General features: G+C 41.0%; 2 protein-coding genes across 2 annotated transcripts in view; both read right to left on the reverse strand.

Moving 5' to 3' along the window:
• Positions 1-955: 955 nt before the first annotated feature.
• On the reverse strand, positions 956-5,422 carry ctsla (cathepsin La). Its single transcript, XM_058636770.1, has 8 exons — positions 5,285-5,422; positions 4,287-4,421; positions 4,069-4,191; positions 3,506-3,658; positions 2,108-2,332; positions 1,703-1,871; positions 1,498-1,615; positions 956-1,375 (listed from the first exon to the last, which is right to left on the reverse strand). Exons 2-8 carry the CDS (start codon positions 4,407-4,409, stop codon positions 1,276-1,278), a joined length of 1,011 nt encoding a protein of 336 aa, XP_058492753.1. The 5' UTR covers positions 4,410-4,421; positions 5,285-5,422; the 3' UTR covers positions 956-1,275.
• Positions 5,423-8,565: 3,143 nt separating this feature from the next.
• dapk1 (death-associated protein kinase 1) overlaps positions 8,566-17,712 on the reverse strand; it is a 62,631-nt gene continuing 53,484 nt past the window's right edge. Inside the window, exons 21-26 of the mRNA XM_058635951.1 lie at positions 16,330-16,515; positions 16,017-16,214; positions 15,570-15,708; positions 15,193-15,313; positions 13,809-13,997; positions 8,566-12,884 (exon numbers count right to left, since the gene is read on the reverse strand). Of these exons, the coding sequence (XP_058491934.1) occupies positions 11,592-12,884; positions 13,809-13,997; positions 15,193-15,313; positions 15,570-15,708; positions 16,017-16,214; positions 16,330-16,515 (2,126 nt within the window). The 3' untranslated portion in view covers positions 8,566-11,591. The remainder of the gene's footprint in view (positions 12,885-13,808; positions 13,998-15,192; positions 15,314-15,569; positions 15,709-16,016; positions 16,215-16,329; positions 16,516-17,712) is intronic.

Consider the following 17,712-nt stretch of genomic DNA (forward strand, 5'->3'; position numbering starts at 1 on the left):
GTAAACATGTGACAGAAAACAACACACATTCACACACTGTCATTTAGGTCAGTGAGGGAGACACAAGCAAACAAACGTCATACGCGTTAACAACACCTGATAGCTTGACCGTACTTAAAGTATATGAAGTGAACAGGCTGGTCACGCTGGGTGACGACGCAGTAAAGACGCAAAGCGGTGACTCTGTCATGAATCGACACCATTGTTGCAAGAATCAGTAATCCCATAATATCTTAACCGTGCCAGATAACAGAGAGCACAGCTGCTGTTTACATGGCATCATGTGACTATGTCTTGTGTTTAACCGAGGCCTCAGTGAGAAGGAAATTCAATTTCCAACTCAGGTCAAGATCAAAGATGATGAAAGTCACCAAATACAGCAATATTGACCCCACATCTGTCAGAGGATCTATGTCTGATGTCAACTATCTGCCAATGTCAACAGCAGTAAGTATATATTTAGCCATATGTTAATGCAAGAAGATATCATTTCATTGTTTAACTGAGACACTAAACTTTGTCTACGGTATCTTGTTCCTGTTCATCTTCTTCTTTTTGTCTGGTTTCTGTGAGGCCACATGTGACAGGTTTCATTTCATTAAAATAAAGGTTTGGGTTTATCTTTTGTTGAATTGGGGTAAAGAAATTGAAAAGTGAAGAGTACAGAAGTGAAACGCTTTCACTTAAACTTTTATGGTTGGAATTCAATGAGATTATAAGAAACACCAAAAACTCAGGACCAAAATTATGATTTTCATCTATTATTAATCCGTGTGAGACTGTCGATGTAAAAAAAAAAAAGGACATATTAAAAATACCTCAGCTTCCTACAGTAAAACCCAAACTTTATTTTACTATCACAAAAACTAGAAGCCAAAACTGTGGAATATTGAAACTGCAGCAGAAATCTTATCTGTGAACTCAGTATAAAAACAAAGAACACAATCGTCGAACCTAGTGTTTCACAACTTTAATTGATCACAGTAGAAAATAAAAGAAAACATTTACAATGACAGAAGCAAGTGTTACATGTATCACTTACGCATATATACAATGAATAAAACATTACACTAAAATATTTTCAGACAAAATAAAGTGGCATTAAACCAGCTAAAATAAAACGAGGCCATTTCCCTAAAAACAGTGTTTTCCTCCTCATGAAACCTTCGCCGACTCTCGCGTCGACATGTCGTTCGGACTGAAGTCTCAGTCTGTCTCCAGCCAAACTATTGCAATAAAAACACTATCATGCTACATATTGGAGCGGCGCACACATTACACCAGAGGGTAACTGGCTGCCGTTGCAATTCCACAGTGGTTCTTTCTGTCTTTGGCCATGTAGATGTAGCCTTTGTCTCCCCACTTCTCACTCCAGCTGCAAGAAGAGCAAAGATTTGGTTTATTCAAACAATCAAAAACAACTCAACACAAAAGTGGCGTTTTGAGATTTTTTTTCAACTCCGACACCCATTTAATCTTAATCAGTTTTAAACTGACCTGTTTTTGACAATCCAGTATTTTTTGCCGTCGACGTCTTCGCCCTCGAAACCGTAACCGACCGCCAGCACGCCGTGGTCCAGCTCCTCAGAGCTGCACTCCTTCTCGTAGTAGATTCCTAAAATACACAAAAAGTTAGTTTAATATATTTCAACCGGCGATGTTGATGAAGTGTGTGAACCAGGAAACTGGACCAAGAACTGACCTGACTGGTAGAACTGGAAGGACTCGTGTCCAGCATCGATAGCGACAGACACTGGTCCCACACTTGCAATGGCCTTCATCAGCGCGTGCTCCTTGCCGCTGGGAATGTCGATGAAGCCGGTGTCGTTGACGGAGTTGTACTTGGGGTCGTAGTGACACTGCTGGTCGTCCTGGAAGAAGGTGCACGGGATGTTATGACACCGCGTCAGACCAGTAGACAAACTATATCCTGATTATTACTTCCTGTAGACGTGGCTTTAAAAAAAGGCAGCAAAAGTCAATGAAGGTGAAACTGCATCAAGTGTCAGTAACTGATAAATGTAAACGTGCCAAATATTTCAATGACCGTATAATATGGTAGAAAATAAAAAGACTTCAATGTTTTGGGGAGAAGATGGACACGTACTGTTCCCAGGTATGGGTAGGAGTCCTCAGAGTCCAGGCCCTGGTTGTCCTTGACGTACTGGAAGGCCTGGTCCATCAGACCTCCACCGCAGCCCTCGTTGCCCTCCGGCCTGGAACAGTCCACCAGGTTCTGTTCACTCATTGACACCAGTTTGCCGGTCTTCCTGAAATTCTGACCCTCCAGAGCTCCGGTGGTGCTGAAGGCCCAGCAAGAGCCACACTGACCCTACACGGAGAGAGGAAGAGTGGATGAGGATATCATGCTTTGCTGTTTTTAGTACAGGGCTGTGATTAGATTTTTACACATTTATTAAAAACACCAAACCATTAGAATATCATCTGTACAAAGACAAAACATCACATGTCAGTCATGCCATGTTTCTGCGTGTTAGAAACATACAGAAGGGCTACTTCTGTAATAAAGTACTGCACTAATAAGATTAGATACAGTCCTGTTATGGTTGAGTCAGTTCTCTTGGTCTGCACACCAGCAGACTGCAACAGTTTTAAACTGGACCTTGTTTTAATTTTGGAATGACTGTTTTCGTTGACATTTTTAATCCTGTGTGTAGCTTTTATTGCATCTTAGATCACATCACTGCACACACGGGGAGAGAAAACACTTCCTGGATTCGGGGGAAATGTTTTACAGGAAGTTACGCTCCAGCACTTTGCTAAATGTAGAGAATGGTGTCTGCAGTGAACCTGTGGGACTGGTTTCATCTTACACTGAGTAATAATCTATGGCGGGGTGGAGAGGACACTTGTGGAGTCAGAGGAGGAGTGAAAATGAAGCACTCAGATAACAACAACAACAACAACCCACAGCTGACCACCTTATCTACCCATTCAAGCTGAACACATTTGTGACAACACAAATGTCCAAAGTCACACTTGTTTACCAAGGTTCTTCAACAGCTCATGAAACACTTGTGAAAAGCCATGTTTATGACAATGGGGTTGAACAACAACAAATAAGTTGCTTTACTTAAATCATAGGGATTCCAGCAGGTCATGTGACAGTCTGTAACAAAGACTTATCTTCTGTTTAGTTTCTGATTTATCAGTCAGCCCTTTACAGGCTCTTAAGTAAACTACAGCAAGTCAAATTTTTCCTGAAGACTTGAATAGCGAGTTCACCACTGACGTCTTAGAAAACTACTAAAAGCTCAAACTGAAACTGTTGTATTTACTGGAGGCCATTTTAAAACCTTCACATTTAAAAACCAGGTGCTTCTCCCTTTTCTAATTCTGATGAAACCGTTTAGTTCTTGTGAACTAAACTAAAGGAATTGAAACCTATGAAACCACACAGAGGTGGCTCATATCAGGCGTGGCTGCCAGAGAGACTGGAGGCTCCGCACGCAACACAGGTTCACAGAGGAAAAACCATCCTTACCTGGTCCTTAACAGGGGTGACGTAGCCCTTCTCCCTCCAGTCCACAGCACTCGGGGCGGCCATGAAGTTGGGCTCCAGGAACAGAGAACCTTTGACCTTGGTCTGGGCTTTTTGCTTGTAGCCGTTCATGATCTGCCTGAACTCCTCGTTGGTCTGTGGAAAGACAAAGCCGTGTGAGGACGTAATTCTGACCCGGTGACTTGTGTGTCTGGCAGGGAAAACGTGGGCAATGAGCAGCTTCGGTTTAAAAAAGGTGCTAGTGTGTGGTTTTTTAGCTGCAGCTGTTAATCTGAACTCACAACCCATTTTATTATTTGACCTCATTCTGTAAATGTTGTTGTGTCTGTGTGCTTTATTATACTTTCGAATTCGTCACAATTTCCACACGTTTTTTTTAATCTTCTCTTAATATTTTCATAAAACACTATAGAACTTTCTTTGGATAGTTGTGTCCAGTTTGCTTTTCTTTTTCCACATTTTCCCAAAACTTTGCAGTACAGTTTTTGTCTATGTCTCTTTTTCAATTATTCAACAGTTGTGAATTAAAATAAAGAACTTTATACCATGTCTCCAAAGTGGTTCATGCCCAGGCTGTAGGAGTGTTTGCCCAAGGAATGCTCCAGGTTGTGCAGCTCAATCTTCTTCAGGTTCTTTTCCCAGATCATTCTCCTCCAGCCTTCTTCTTTCTAAAGGAAAAAAACACAACAACAACCACAGTTAAGACTTTTCCACCTGGCATACTTTAAGCAGCGAAGTGGTAAATAATAATGAAACCTCTCACCTGGTGGTATGCTTTGCTGTGCCAGTCCTTCCACAGTTCCCAGTGGTCATTGAGCTGTGCGTCCAGAGTGGGAGCTGAGAGGACAGCACTTAAACACACCACAAACACCGCTAGAGGCAGCATTGTCACTTCCTACTGGAAAATAACAAGAAAACATGGAGGTTAATCATTAGCTTTGACTATCTACAGAGACTCCGTTACAAAACACACACTTCTTCTGCTTTAATCTCTGGGAAATAGACAAATAGGTCACGGCCGTTTTCCCGATCACGTGTTTGCACTATCATGATACATGTGGTGCGTTCAGGGACACTGAAATATGATCCACAGAAGTGCCGCAATACACATTCCTGATTGCATGGTTATTTCTTCACAGTTTGATCCAAATCGAATCGACATTAGACTCGTGGAGTCCTGATTATTACAGCATGTCAACCGTTTACAAGGAAACATGTGGTTGTACCGATTATTTAACGCCGAAGCAAGGAAACTTGGACGGATCCCAACAACAAACCAAGCCTGTTTTTGTTTCCAGCACAGTCACGGGATCCGAGCTGAGTCAGCGGCCCAAAAACCGAAACCAGGAAAACGAAATTAAAACCAGACCTTTTCCTGGGAACGGCCTGTTTGACGTGGTTCCACGCGTGCTTCGTGTGGCCGTTTTCCTGGTTTATTTAAAACCGTAGTATAAAAAAACAGCAGCTGTTTAGTCAAGAGGACAACAAAGGCAACCGAACAAGGCCGAGACTGACGAACGGCAATAAATATATCGACATTTCTGACTGAAAAAAGTAACTAGAGTCAGCTTAAGGGTTTAAACGACCGTTTTAAACCGTGGACACTGGGATGTTTTCGATAATGGACACAAAACAACGACAAAAAAAGAACAAATGACACGTTTGTTTTACCGACATTTACAATGTCTCGCACATTTAAGCACCAAATGTCACTATTTGGACAACAAAAAGCGAGGAAAAACGAATAAATGTAAGACTTACTGTAAATTCTTCTTTGATGCAGACGAAGAAGTTGAAAAATATCCTCCTTCGATGAACCTACACAAAGTTTATAAAGGCCAGAGTGGCCGCTGAATAACGCAATCTGATTGGTCCGTTTCTTGTTTATTCCCATCAAGCCCCGCCCTATTTCCCGATGTCATAATGGGAGCACGTGATTCCCTCCCTCCCTTTCCAGGGTGTTTTTTGCTTTTAAAATAGCGATAAAAGCGCTTTTGTTTTCTCTGTGTTGTTTAATAGATTCTCCTATTGATTATTAACCCCACACATGTCATTATGGATTGTTTTCTTTGAGTTATAAAACCTTTAAATTAGCCAACTTTAGCAAAACTATACACATACAGCAAACAATGAATGGATTTTTTTTTAATACCGACATATGCATGTTGTCAGGACAACCAAGACTCTGCTGATCAGGATCGATACTCATATGATTGATAAGACTGTGAAACTCTGATCAAACTAATTAGTTTATGCCTTTAAAGCTGCATCTGTCGTTTTAGGGCTGTAACTCCTGTGTGAGAGACATAAAAGCACAGTCAGCCTTTTTTCATTTCCTCAGGTTTATTGACGATTAATTATCCCCAAAATGTATGTAATGGTCACATGAGCTCCACCTTAGCAACAGTGTTGTAGTTCAAACTAATATTATATATATATATATATATATATATATATTAGTAATGTAAAATTAGTTTATATATGTATATACATATATATATTCATATATTTGGTCAATTTAAAGGTATATTTCAGGTTTTGGAGTGCACCACCATTTCCATCAACCAGCCTAATATAATATATAATATAAATAAATATACATGAACATCTCCTTTGTTTACTTTATTTTTCCCTGTCCCAAACAGAAAATTATGTAAAATGAATGTTCAGCACCAGTCCAGACCATGACCTTGGTATTTTAACCTTTTTTTTTTTTACCTTTCAGACCCCAATTGACAGTCAGTCAGTCAGTCCATTTTCTCTATTACATATACAGTTGAACCTCTGCTGCTGTGTAGTTTAGGTTACATGTAATACAATACATCCTGGAAACAGGAGCAAGCTTCATATCACCTGTGCTGATACCACGATAAAAACCCTGAAAAACACCACATCTGGATTCTAAACAGAGATATAAATGTCACGACCCATAGAGTTTATCTTAAACTTGTCACATGCACAAATGCATGACGCCTCATGAGTGTTCCTGGTTTCAACCGTGTGGTCAAGTTAACACGACATCATGCTTTACATTTCGCTAAAAATACGTAGAGTTCCCTTGCGTTTGCAGAAAGCAGACTGCGTCCTCAGCAGCTGATGTGTGACTGTGCATGTGTTGCTCAAACAGAGCGAGGTAGGACAGCGACTGACTGAGCACTTTCTGTTTGAGTGGGCAAGTCAGATCACTTACCAAATCATCTCAAATCTGAATAACTGCACTTAGTATTAGAGATAATAATAACGAAAAACATGCGTTCAGCAAAATAACTGTATTAATGTTTGGTTGAGGTGAAGCTAATTATAACAGGTCTTGTTAAATCTACAGAGTACCATTTTATCTCCAAGATCTTGTTGTAAAAGACCCAATCAGGTTATCTAAATGCCTTTGTACAAATGTTTGTGAAGCTCCTGTCTTCCATTGACCAGCTACATGTGATGATGTCATGTAATTGTGAATATATCTTTATTCTATTTCAATACAGCAAAAGCTACCAGGATTTGTGTGTCGTTCGTTTTTGGAACGGAACACAAAAGAGTAAAGATAAAACTTTTATAACCACAGTTTTTGAATGAATACCAACAAAAAAACACACCTCAAATATCTCACTTACACAAATCCATTGATTGTGATCAGGATGCTGTGCAGACACAACAGCTGTCGGTCTGTTCTTCCACCGCCAGTCAATAACGCACATGACGTACATAATAGCCTCAGTTCAAACGTTTGTTAACATTATTGATGCAGGAGGTTTTTAAATCAGATAGTACAACAGTTGATAGTGTCAGCCCACAGCTATGACAACTGAGTTGAACCCAAGGGCTCAGGGGAATGGAAGCCAAGGAAAAGAGAGGACGTTGGGGTTACAAGAGCAAACATTTATTTTAAGGAATATTCACAAAAAAAGAAAACGAATGTGGAGGAGGGTAGGTGTGTGGCAAACGGACAAATGAAATCAACAAACCAAACACTGAGAGAATAAACTGTCATAATGAAAACTTGACAAAGCCGTTTGACTATCTTGTTCATAAACGACGGTGTCAAGACTTCTCATTCTGATGACACTGGCAGTTTCATTGACATGAATACTTGCTTTTGAGGAATAGACTATTCATTTTGAGCAAGTGACATGCTTTTGCAGTTTGCACTTATTGTTTTGAGAAATGCACTAATGTTAATAGTGATGTGTGAAAAGCACCAAAGTGACTAAAAGTGAAAAACTGTAACAATCAGGAATCACCAGTAGAAGGAAAACTCTCTCTCTTATGTTATTCAAGATATCTACAATAGGCCCCCCCCCAAAAAAACACTGGTTAGGTAAGGTGAGGTGAGGTGAGGTGAGGTGAGGTGAGGTGAGGTGAGGTGAGGTAAGGTTGGTAGCAATTTGAGACTTTAGAGAGACTTAAGACACGTTATTCACTAGGCATAAAATATACATTAGACTTGCAGAGCTTGTTCTGTTCATCTGTTTAAATGTCATTTATTTGAAACACTACATAAATCTACATTACTAAGTGTTATTTGAAGGTGCTGGAATCAATCTTATAATATGAGGCAGTGTATATTCCTGGGGTACAAAAGTTATAGTGCACCTGTTGGGTTATAGCTGTTAATTAATAGATATGGTCTACTGGTTGACTATTTATTACATGTGAATACTAATTATTAATAAACAGGGGGACCTTACGTGTTGCCATTAAAGCCAGTGTGAGTGATAATTGACTTTTACCTGCTCTGGAAAACAAGCAAAACAATGTTCTGAATGTCAGTCAACAGCGTCAGCAGTCGGGACAAGTTAAGACAAAGCCAGCAGCAAACACATCATGTGAGTGTGAGTGTGTGTGTGTGTGTGGGTGCAGCCCACTGCAGCCAAAATTCCACAATGAACCCGGAGAAGTGTAAATAACACAGCCTGGAATTTCGTAGAGGACAAGTGCACCAGATAATCAAAAGACAAAACCTCTGTCCCTGCAGTCCTGACTGACCACAGAGATTCCCTGGTCTAAGAGTACAGTATTGCTTCAAGCAGCAGAGCAGACAATGATAGAGGTAAAGAATTTATTATAAAATGTATTACACTATAAAGTGTCAGAAGTACTAAGAACATGGCATTCTAAGACATGCTTAAAGAATGTAACATAAATAGTGACAAAAAAGACTTGTGCAATGCAATAAAATTCACTGAAGGGAAAGTTCACTCAGAAATGATGCGGAGTCACGTTTCCTCGTACGACAGAAACAAATACAGAAGTACTGGACGCTTCTGACAGAACCCTCATAGCCACAACCATATGGAACAACTGGAGATGAAGTTGATAATATTATTGGGATTCTCATCTTTAATATTTAAAAAAAACAAAAACAAACAAACAAAAGAAACAGAAAACTAATGCTCGCTTCCCTTTGTGAAACATCACATCTCAGCATTGTATACTGTCAAAGGCAACAACAGAGGAATGAATAGAAGTGTGTTTTAGGCACACGACATTGGCAACATTTATACAACTTTAACAAAAGCTTCATTAGAACTGTTTGACATTTCATTTTTTGTCATTTTGCTGTTGGTTCATTATTGTTGTTATGTACTAGCATATTGTATGGAAAATGTTCATTTTTGCCTTGTTTTAAACTTGTTTGGGCAAAAGAAAAGTTTGAAGTGACCTGAAAACAAACGTGGCCTCGGGTATTTACATCACAGCTAAAAGTTTTGCTGTGTCAGTTGGCAAAACAGTGACAGAGCAGAAGAACAGCATTTTTTATCTCTGCAAACAGATGGTAACACTGAAGACTGGAGGAAGAGGCGACACACAGGAAATACTGCACAGAGCACAGAGCTCGTCTTTTCTTCTTTTTTTTTTATCGCGAAAAATGTGAAAAAAGTTGAACTTTTCAGGTGTGAAACACTTTTTTCCCAACATCAACATATACATACTCGGGGGAAAAAAAAAAGAGTATTCTTTTGGGTCCACTTTGGATTACAAACATTTTACAATACAAGCGTACACAACGTGAAAATGCTTTTCCAAAACATCTGTGTCTGCAGCAGCCTTTGGCCTTTGTCAGCAAACAACACTATAACCTCACACCTTCCTTTCCCAGCCAGGTTACAGCTTTGTGTCATATGAAGAACGAGTGAAAGAAGAGGCCAAGCCACGCGACTCTCACGGCTGACAAACACAGACGAGCTTTACAGAGAGTTCCACTGAGCAACAACTCACTCTGTGATGATGCTGTGATTATTTGCTGCCCCAAGCACTGGTCACGCGTGTACAAAACCTGGCGAGGAAGCATTAGAAAGGTGCAGCGTCAGAACTGTTGGCCCGATATATAATACATTTACCTTCTTAGCTTGGTAGAAAATCAACCTCATTACAAAATTCACCCTTTTTTTAAAAAACATTTCCTTTAATATTAACTTGGCAGCACACGAGTGCAGAGCTGAGTCTCACGCCGTCTGCCGCCATGAATTTTTTTTAAATGAATGCTCAGTAAACATGTGTTAACCCTGACCGCAAATAGATTTATGCACTTGAAAGATCCATGCCTCACGACACTGTCCTAAAAAACTCTCCTTATTTCTGTAAAAACAACTACAGTTCCCTTTGCATTAAATTTGAAAACACTTGAATTTTGCGGGTATTATAGTTTACTGATACCTTCTTGATATTTCACTGTAAAATTATTGTGAAAGAACAACATCATTTGGTGCTAGTCATAGGGACAATGTGGACAACGTTCAATTACCACAGCATCATATAAACATGCTGAAATGTCAAATATGTGTAGAACCTATACCTGTAGTCACAGCAACTTCAGATGAGTCTGAGAGTACACACGTTATGTCCAACACAACAAAAAGTTCCTCTCCCTAAGTTTAGATGAGGTCAACACAGAGTCACCAATCTAACTAAACTAGACTCTCTGCTCTGCATCTATATGTTCTGGTAGTTCGCACCAAAAATGTGATCCTTTCAGGAAACTTTCAAGAAATGATTAGAAACAAACCTGTAAAACAAAGTGTCACTAAATTAAGAATATTGTTTGTTAGATGGATTGAAGAGGCAATAATACTTTAAGAGGGACAACTGTAAAGATCTACTGATTAAAATGACACTGTTTCCCTTCAGCTTCCATAGCATCGACTCCTGATCTTCTCTTTGATGAGACAAGTGAAGATCAAATGTTTTATCGCCTGACTAATCCAACAACATTAAACAAAAGACAGCAACCATTTAAGCGTCTGATTTCAGGCATTTTTTGAGGTTTTGGTCAGTAAGTCAAAATTCAGAACTTGGTCATTTTTTTTTCTACTTGAAATTCGTTTTACGATCAGTGTCAACAAGGCACAGTTGTTCAGGTGTTTACAAAGAACCACTGCTATTGTAACAAGACTATTTGTGCTCTTCAGGGAGGTAGAAGGCCACAGAGACACGCTGACATATGCCGTTCATTTAATAAACACTCATGTTACATGAGTTAAACAGAAGTAAGGACTGTGACGGATGGAGCGAGAACAGACGACTGCCTCCTACACGCAACAAAGTCCTCGGTTTCTGCTGCAGGGCGGATATGTAGAAGGTCCAAACGTGAGCCTGTTACCATTATAACCCACATCCATTCTTTCATTTGGATATGATGAAATTGAGCGGTTCCTAAGTTTCTGAGTGTTAGCAGTGAGTGGAGTGAGACATGGGCATATAGAAGAGTAACAGGAATATATTAAAAGCAGCACAACATGATTAAGAACACAGTAAAAAGCACAGGATTCCTCTTTGGAGCTCAGGACGTTCAGTTCTTTGACAACATTCATAGTGGAAGGAAAGGTCTTCTATACAAGTGTGGAGGGCACAAAAAACATCTGGCTCATATGCCAAGGTAATGGAGTGATTCAACAATGAGCAGCAGGACTCTCTGGTAACGATTGCACTTGATCATTCTCACACACACACACACGCGCGCACGCACGCACGCACAAACACGCACACACACACACACACAGAGTTTGAGTTTGTCTTGTCCTGAATATGGGAAATGTCACATCAGACTGACTGTCAGAAAGTCAACCCTAGTTCAGCGGGATATGACAGAGCTGATGGAGTTGTACGATGTGCCTCCGTTGCAGGCGGGAGGGTAGACGCTGGTCGCTCCTACTGCCTCCATGTTGACCCTGAAAACAGGAGAAGCTTTAAGCAAGAAGTCGGCTGCGTCCCGACGGCCGAGCTCCCTCAGTTTGGCCATCAGCACGCCGACCGTGCTCTCCGTCCGTCCACTCCACTCCTGTAGCAGCGCCGCCGTTGGGCTGGGCTGCAGCGTGGCCTGCTGGGAATCTGCATCCAAGTCCAGCTCGTGAGTGCCATTTGCAGTCCCGTTACTGTGTTTGGCCACCAAATCAGTGAGGCCGAGGTTCATGGCCAGCAGGCACCAGTCTTTCCCCAGAGCGTCAGGAGGGTCCAGCATGCGGCAGAGCTTCCTGCGCGCCAAAAGAGGAACATCTGATATATGGATGTCTGTTCCCAGAATCCCCTGCTGGTAAACTTCAGCACAGCCGAAAGCCAGAATGCTGCTGAAGCTCTCCCGGAAACCACCCATGGTGTTGGTGAGAGAATTTTCACGCTGGACTTGAGCCCGTAAAAAATCTTTGGGTTGGTAGACCATGATGGGGACGTGGTGTTCCCGCAGCTGCTGAGGACTTAAGTAGTATTTGGCTGTGAGCAGTCCGGGGAGCGTGGAGGCCAATAGGTTCTCTGTTATGCTGCAGATGGTGTCCAACAGGGTGTAGCACTTGGCCCGCTCTGATTCGTGTCCACGCACCTGAATCTCCATCCCCTGGCCGTGGTTGACCAGCAGAATAATGGCCTCCACGCCTGTCTGAGTCACCTTGGCCCCATTCATCCAAAGATGGATATCTCCCTCAAAATCCTCCGCACCCTCCTCCTCCGGTTTCTGCTGGTGGCTCCAGCGACACAGGTTCACTTGCAGTTTGTGAAACAGGCCACAAGGGAAGGGGGTAAGGTGCTCAGCAGGGACGAGTCGCACCCCCCCATAGATCAGCGAGTCCTCCTCCTCGTCTTCAGTCCAGGAATGATGAAGACCGTTTGTCTTGATGAGGGCGGGAACGTCCACCATGGAGGGGTTGGTGAGATCACGGGCACAGACATCCATGGCGTCCAAGATCTGCAGCAGTTCGTCCACGTCACTTTCAGCGGCCAGAGCCTGCACCTCCTCCAGCCTGTAGCGCCCCCTGTAGTGGTGGATGGCCTTTGGCATCTCCACAGACAGTAGCTTGCCAAGGACGTTGCTGCACAGCCAGCGAGGCTCCAGAAGAACAACATCCTGTACTGTCTCACTCTGCATGATGTTGATCTGTGGAAGGAAGGAAGAATAATGACAAATTAAAGCCAAAGAATGTAAGAAAAGACAGAGAAATCAGAGAGAAATAGATTTGGATACGTTGAAAATTATAATTATATAAATATAAATGTTCCAAAAACTGAAGTTGCTGCCTTTATAGTTATACAATAACATGGATCACGCATGAAGGTTTTTCCTCAGCTCATTCAGCTTGATTTTGATCCATTCATGGCAACATAGCGCACCCTGGTGGCGATCTGGAGAAATAATAGATGGCTTTGACGAGCCACTAGGGCATCACCCTTTGATTTGACCTCTCTTCTTTGATTATAAACAATATTACATTCTTAAGAATGCTTTTCCTGAAGCATACACGACAGATCAGCAACAGTAGCACGCCTAAACTTGTCCTCACTGATCGTCACACATTCTCTGGAGACTGTCTGGAGGGACTGTATGCCTAAAGGCACATTTCTGCAGAAGTCGCTCCAGACATTATCCATAGATTTTCCTGCCAGCTTCCTTGTCCGCGTGAGGTCACGTGTGAGCGCAGCAGGAGAAACACTGGATAATCCACAGTGGGTGAAAGGGTTGGTGTCAAGCCAGCCACCACCACCTCACCTACATCCTCTGGAGATTCTCCTACTGTGCTGTTGTGAACGCCTCTCACCCACATATTGTCACGCTACATTTTGACGTATGTGAACAACAAAATCAGAAAAACGTACAAAGCCAAGTCTCCAGTCGTTACCCGCAGTTCATGTCAGAAAATGGTTTTGTTGTTATTTCTGTTTGCTTGCAGAATCTTCCATGATAAATACATTTCACTTTTTTTAATTCAGTGTATCATTTTTTTCCTCCTCCAAAAGCATCTAATTATTATTTTATTTTCTAGCAGCAGTCTGATTTGAAACTGGTAAAATCCAACAAACACACCTCTCCCATGCTGTGGAGTTGCAGGGCCAGTGTGCGCAGGTGCTCCTGGTTGACCAGAGGGTTTATATTCTCCTGGACGTCACTGACAAACTGCTGCCATGACGTCAGCTGGTTAGGTCCGCTCATCTTCCTCCACGTCGGCAATGTGGTCAGCAAACGCTCTGACAACAATGTCATGGGACCACAACTCTGCAATGACAATTGGATTCACTGCATGTCATCATCTCTTTAGTTCAGCTTTAAAACTGTAGGGCGCAACGTTTAAATATAAACTGATCGTTGTTAGATTCAAACCATTTACAAAAGAGTTCACATAATGCTGAATCAGCCCATTAGCTCCAGATGACTCTCGCAGTATGATGCTGTTTATATCTTGTATTGTCCAGCAACATTATAGTGCTGCAGACAGGAAGTGATTCGCTTTATGTTAAGTGAATCATGTATACATATATATACATATACATAAAAATATATATATATATATATATATATATATATATATATATACCTGTATATATATATATATATAAGTATGTGCAAATAATGGAACCTAACAGATGAGAACAAATGAGGAAGATGAACAATATTCTACATTCAGTTTGGACTATTCTACATTCATATATTGAACTAGTTTGTATTTGCATTAACAATGAATTGCACTACCCATTAAAATACTACATATTTATAACTCAAAAACATTATATATTGTTTTCATTGGCATCCTTAAGGTTTTAATAGGCAGGATTTTGTGGTATAATTGATCAATAACTTCCTTTCAGATCAAATGATCTGAGCTCATCTAGACTTCAGCTCCTTCCCTGGACTCTGTTTACAAGACATTAAGAAATCTGTCCTGTAATGAAAGGTTTGGCCAATGGCAGGACACTTCAGGGAGAGAGAGAGAGAGAGAGTGAGCACTGCTTTTGTCTGTTTAAAACAACCACAATGCATTAATATCCCTTTGGTGGAAAGATTCCTACTTAAGGAATCTGATTTGCTGCAAAGACACCTAAAAATAAGTGTAAAAAGGAGGAATGGACAATAAACACAATGAAACACTTGTTTTCAGAGACAGAACGGTTCCCTCAGGCCATCTGTTGAGTATGAAACTAGTGTGCATGTCTTTGCTCATCTGACGGGTTGAGCTCAAGACATAGAAATGCTCCACCATCAACTATTTTTCTGGCAAGCCTGCCTACTGTAGCTTTAAGTCTATGGTCTGTAAAAAGAAAGCGGATAACATGAAGAGAAGATTTTCAGGACCTTTAGACTGACTTCATATAACTTGGTTATTCAACAACTGTGCACATGTTTATTCAGGGTGATTGAGTTTAAGTCAATGTTTAAAATTCACAGGACAGACAGAGTAAGAACAGGAGCTCACTGAGATGATGTTGGTGCGAAGCTCCTGCAAGTGACTCCTCAGCAGCTTTAGGTCTTTAGAGTTTGATGCTCCGGCGTCCATCACAAACAATTTGTCACTGATCTCCAGGTCATTGCCAAATCTGAAAATATAGCAAACACACAAAGAGACCAAAAACAATCAGTTAAAACAGTACAATATATGAATACACTGAGATAACAGAGACCCTGAAGCTGGTGTAGACCAGTCAAGTGCCACAACCCATAATAATAACAACATAATGACTGTGGCCTGAAAAAGGCTCCTGTGTTTGGTTGGTTGGAGCAGTCACTGAGGCTTATGGTTACTGTGGTTTGTATGAACTATTTGACAAAAATAACTGTGGCTTCATTACCGACCTGTTCCTGACTTCCTTAAGAAGTGCTCGCTCCTTGTCGTAGCTGAAGTCTCCAGAGAAAGCTCTGGGAACATCGGCAAGGTCAGCATGCGTCGCGACCAGGACGACCATAAGTGGCTGCTGGATCCGACCTCCAAAAACTGGAAAAGACACGCAAAGTCAGGTTTAATCACTTCAAACAAACAAGTTTGTTTCTAAACATTTTTCAACATCCTAGATGTTGTTTGGCAAAATTCAATGACTAAAATATTCTGGAAAATGTCCTGTATTAAGGGTCCAAATGTATTATAACACTTGACCGCTCAGTTATTTGGATGATCTTTATAATACAATCACTTTTTACCTGGGACAATCAGACTAATATATATATATATATATATATAAATATCTGAGACAATTCTAGGCTTTTTAGGCAGATACACTGTTCATTCAGTCAGACTGTCCTCACCAATGTTGTCCTGTGGCAGGGTGAGAGCTTTCAGAAGGTTCAGCCAGTAAGTGATGTGGCTCAGCTGGGTCTCGTAGGACTCCTCCAGGCTGAACAGGACCAGGTGGATTGCTGTGACGTCGTTGGCTGCAAAGTAGTCGTAGGTGCAATAATAGACCGGGTTCCCCGAAAACTCCCACACACTGAAGTCCCCCACACCTACAGAGGGAAGCAAACAAACATGTGGAGTTTGAATGCATATTCACACATTTAGGGGAATATTTCCTGTGTTTGGTTTTGCTTTTGGTTAAACAGAGGCTTCTCTGGTTCTTACCGTGGATGTTGGTGTGCTGGATGTCGATGGCCCTTGTGGCCTGCTCATCAGCTGTGGACACAGAGTTGGTGACGGGGGAGAAGACTTCAAGGACGCCTTTGGTGAGGCTGGGCTCAAACATCATGCTGCGACTCCGCACACTAACGTTCTCACAGCCAGGGTACAGGTTGGAAATGCTCACTGATACTAAAGCACAGAGAGAGAAGAATAAACAGGAGGGTCACCTTGAGGGAACATGACAAAATGTTTTTATTTTATTTTATTTATAAACACCTTTTGAGAAAAGAAAAGTTGCATCGGAAGCAAAAAAAAATAAAAAATGAATCAAGTTCTTCAAACGCATGAATAAATGTGTTGCTTTAAAGTTACAATTATCATTTCAGATGAATGAATTGTTTTGGAGCAATATAAAGAAACTTCATAACTATTCTATATTGATTAAAACATCTGTGGTATGAAGGATTGATGCTCTTACAAGAGCTTTTCCAGAAAGTGATCCAAAGTGAGGGTCTTATATCATGTCATTATTCCAAGCCTTAGTAAATTATTTGCTATACAAATGAGCAAAATACAGCAAATAATAAAAAAAAAGCATGATGATCTCTTAAGAAAACTGTGCTGAAAATTCTCAACTGGTCGAATAAAAGTCTATGTGTAATAATCTCATCCAATGTCTATACACTTGATAACACATGGGGGCGCTGTTCTACAGCAAATAACTCTCTAGAGTTTCTGAACATTCTGCAGGACCACGCCTTGTGTTTGTTTTTTGTCAAAGCAAATAGTTTAAGATGTTGGTAGTTACTGGACACAAAGAAACACTCGCTATGTGATGTTGAAATCAACTCGCACTTTCTGGATTGTGTTTGTTTTCTTGGAGCTGGTCGATGATCTCAGTTTGAATCAGTCATCCAGAGAGTGAAGCAAACAAACAGAAATAAAAGAAAACACATGCTTGAGTTTCAAGTGTTCGGCCTTGGTGTGAATGCACCGTGTGACAAACAACAAAGTAAACCAGAAAGAGATCAGTCCCTCTCAAATAGGGTTGCACAAATTCCAATTAATGCCCATGAAAATTTCAATTTTGAATATTTGCAAAATTTCCCCTCCTATGAAAAGTCTCTGGAAAGTTTCTGGGAGTTTTCCACCCCTTTGCAACCCCACTCTCATATAACTAAAGCACAAACTGAAATGCACAATACATAACACTGCCTAAAACCATCACATGGTTACAAACATTGAGACAACACTACATCATTTCAGTGCAGCACATTTGACGTTCAACAAGCTCACAAAAATCCACTCCAATAAGACAAATGAGTTAGTCTCAGTTGTGTGTCTTTGCGTGTCACTGTGGACTCATGACACACAAGTCACTTCAGT

Source organism: Solea solea, chromosome 8, assembly GCF_958295425.1.
Source record: "Solea solea chromosome 8, fSolSol10.1, whole genome shotgun sequence".
In the NCBI taxonomy this organism is placed as follows: domain Eukaryota; kingdom Metazoa; phylum Chordata; class Actinopteri; order Pleuronectiformes; family Soleidae; genus Solea; species Solea solea.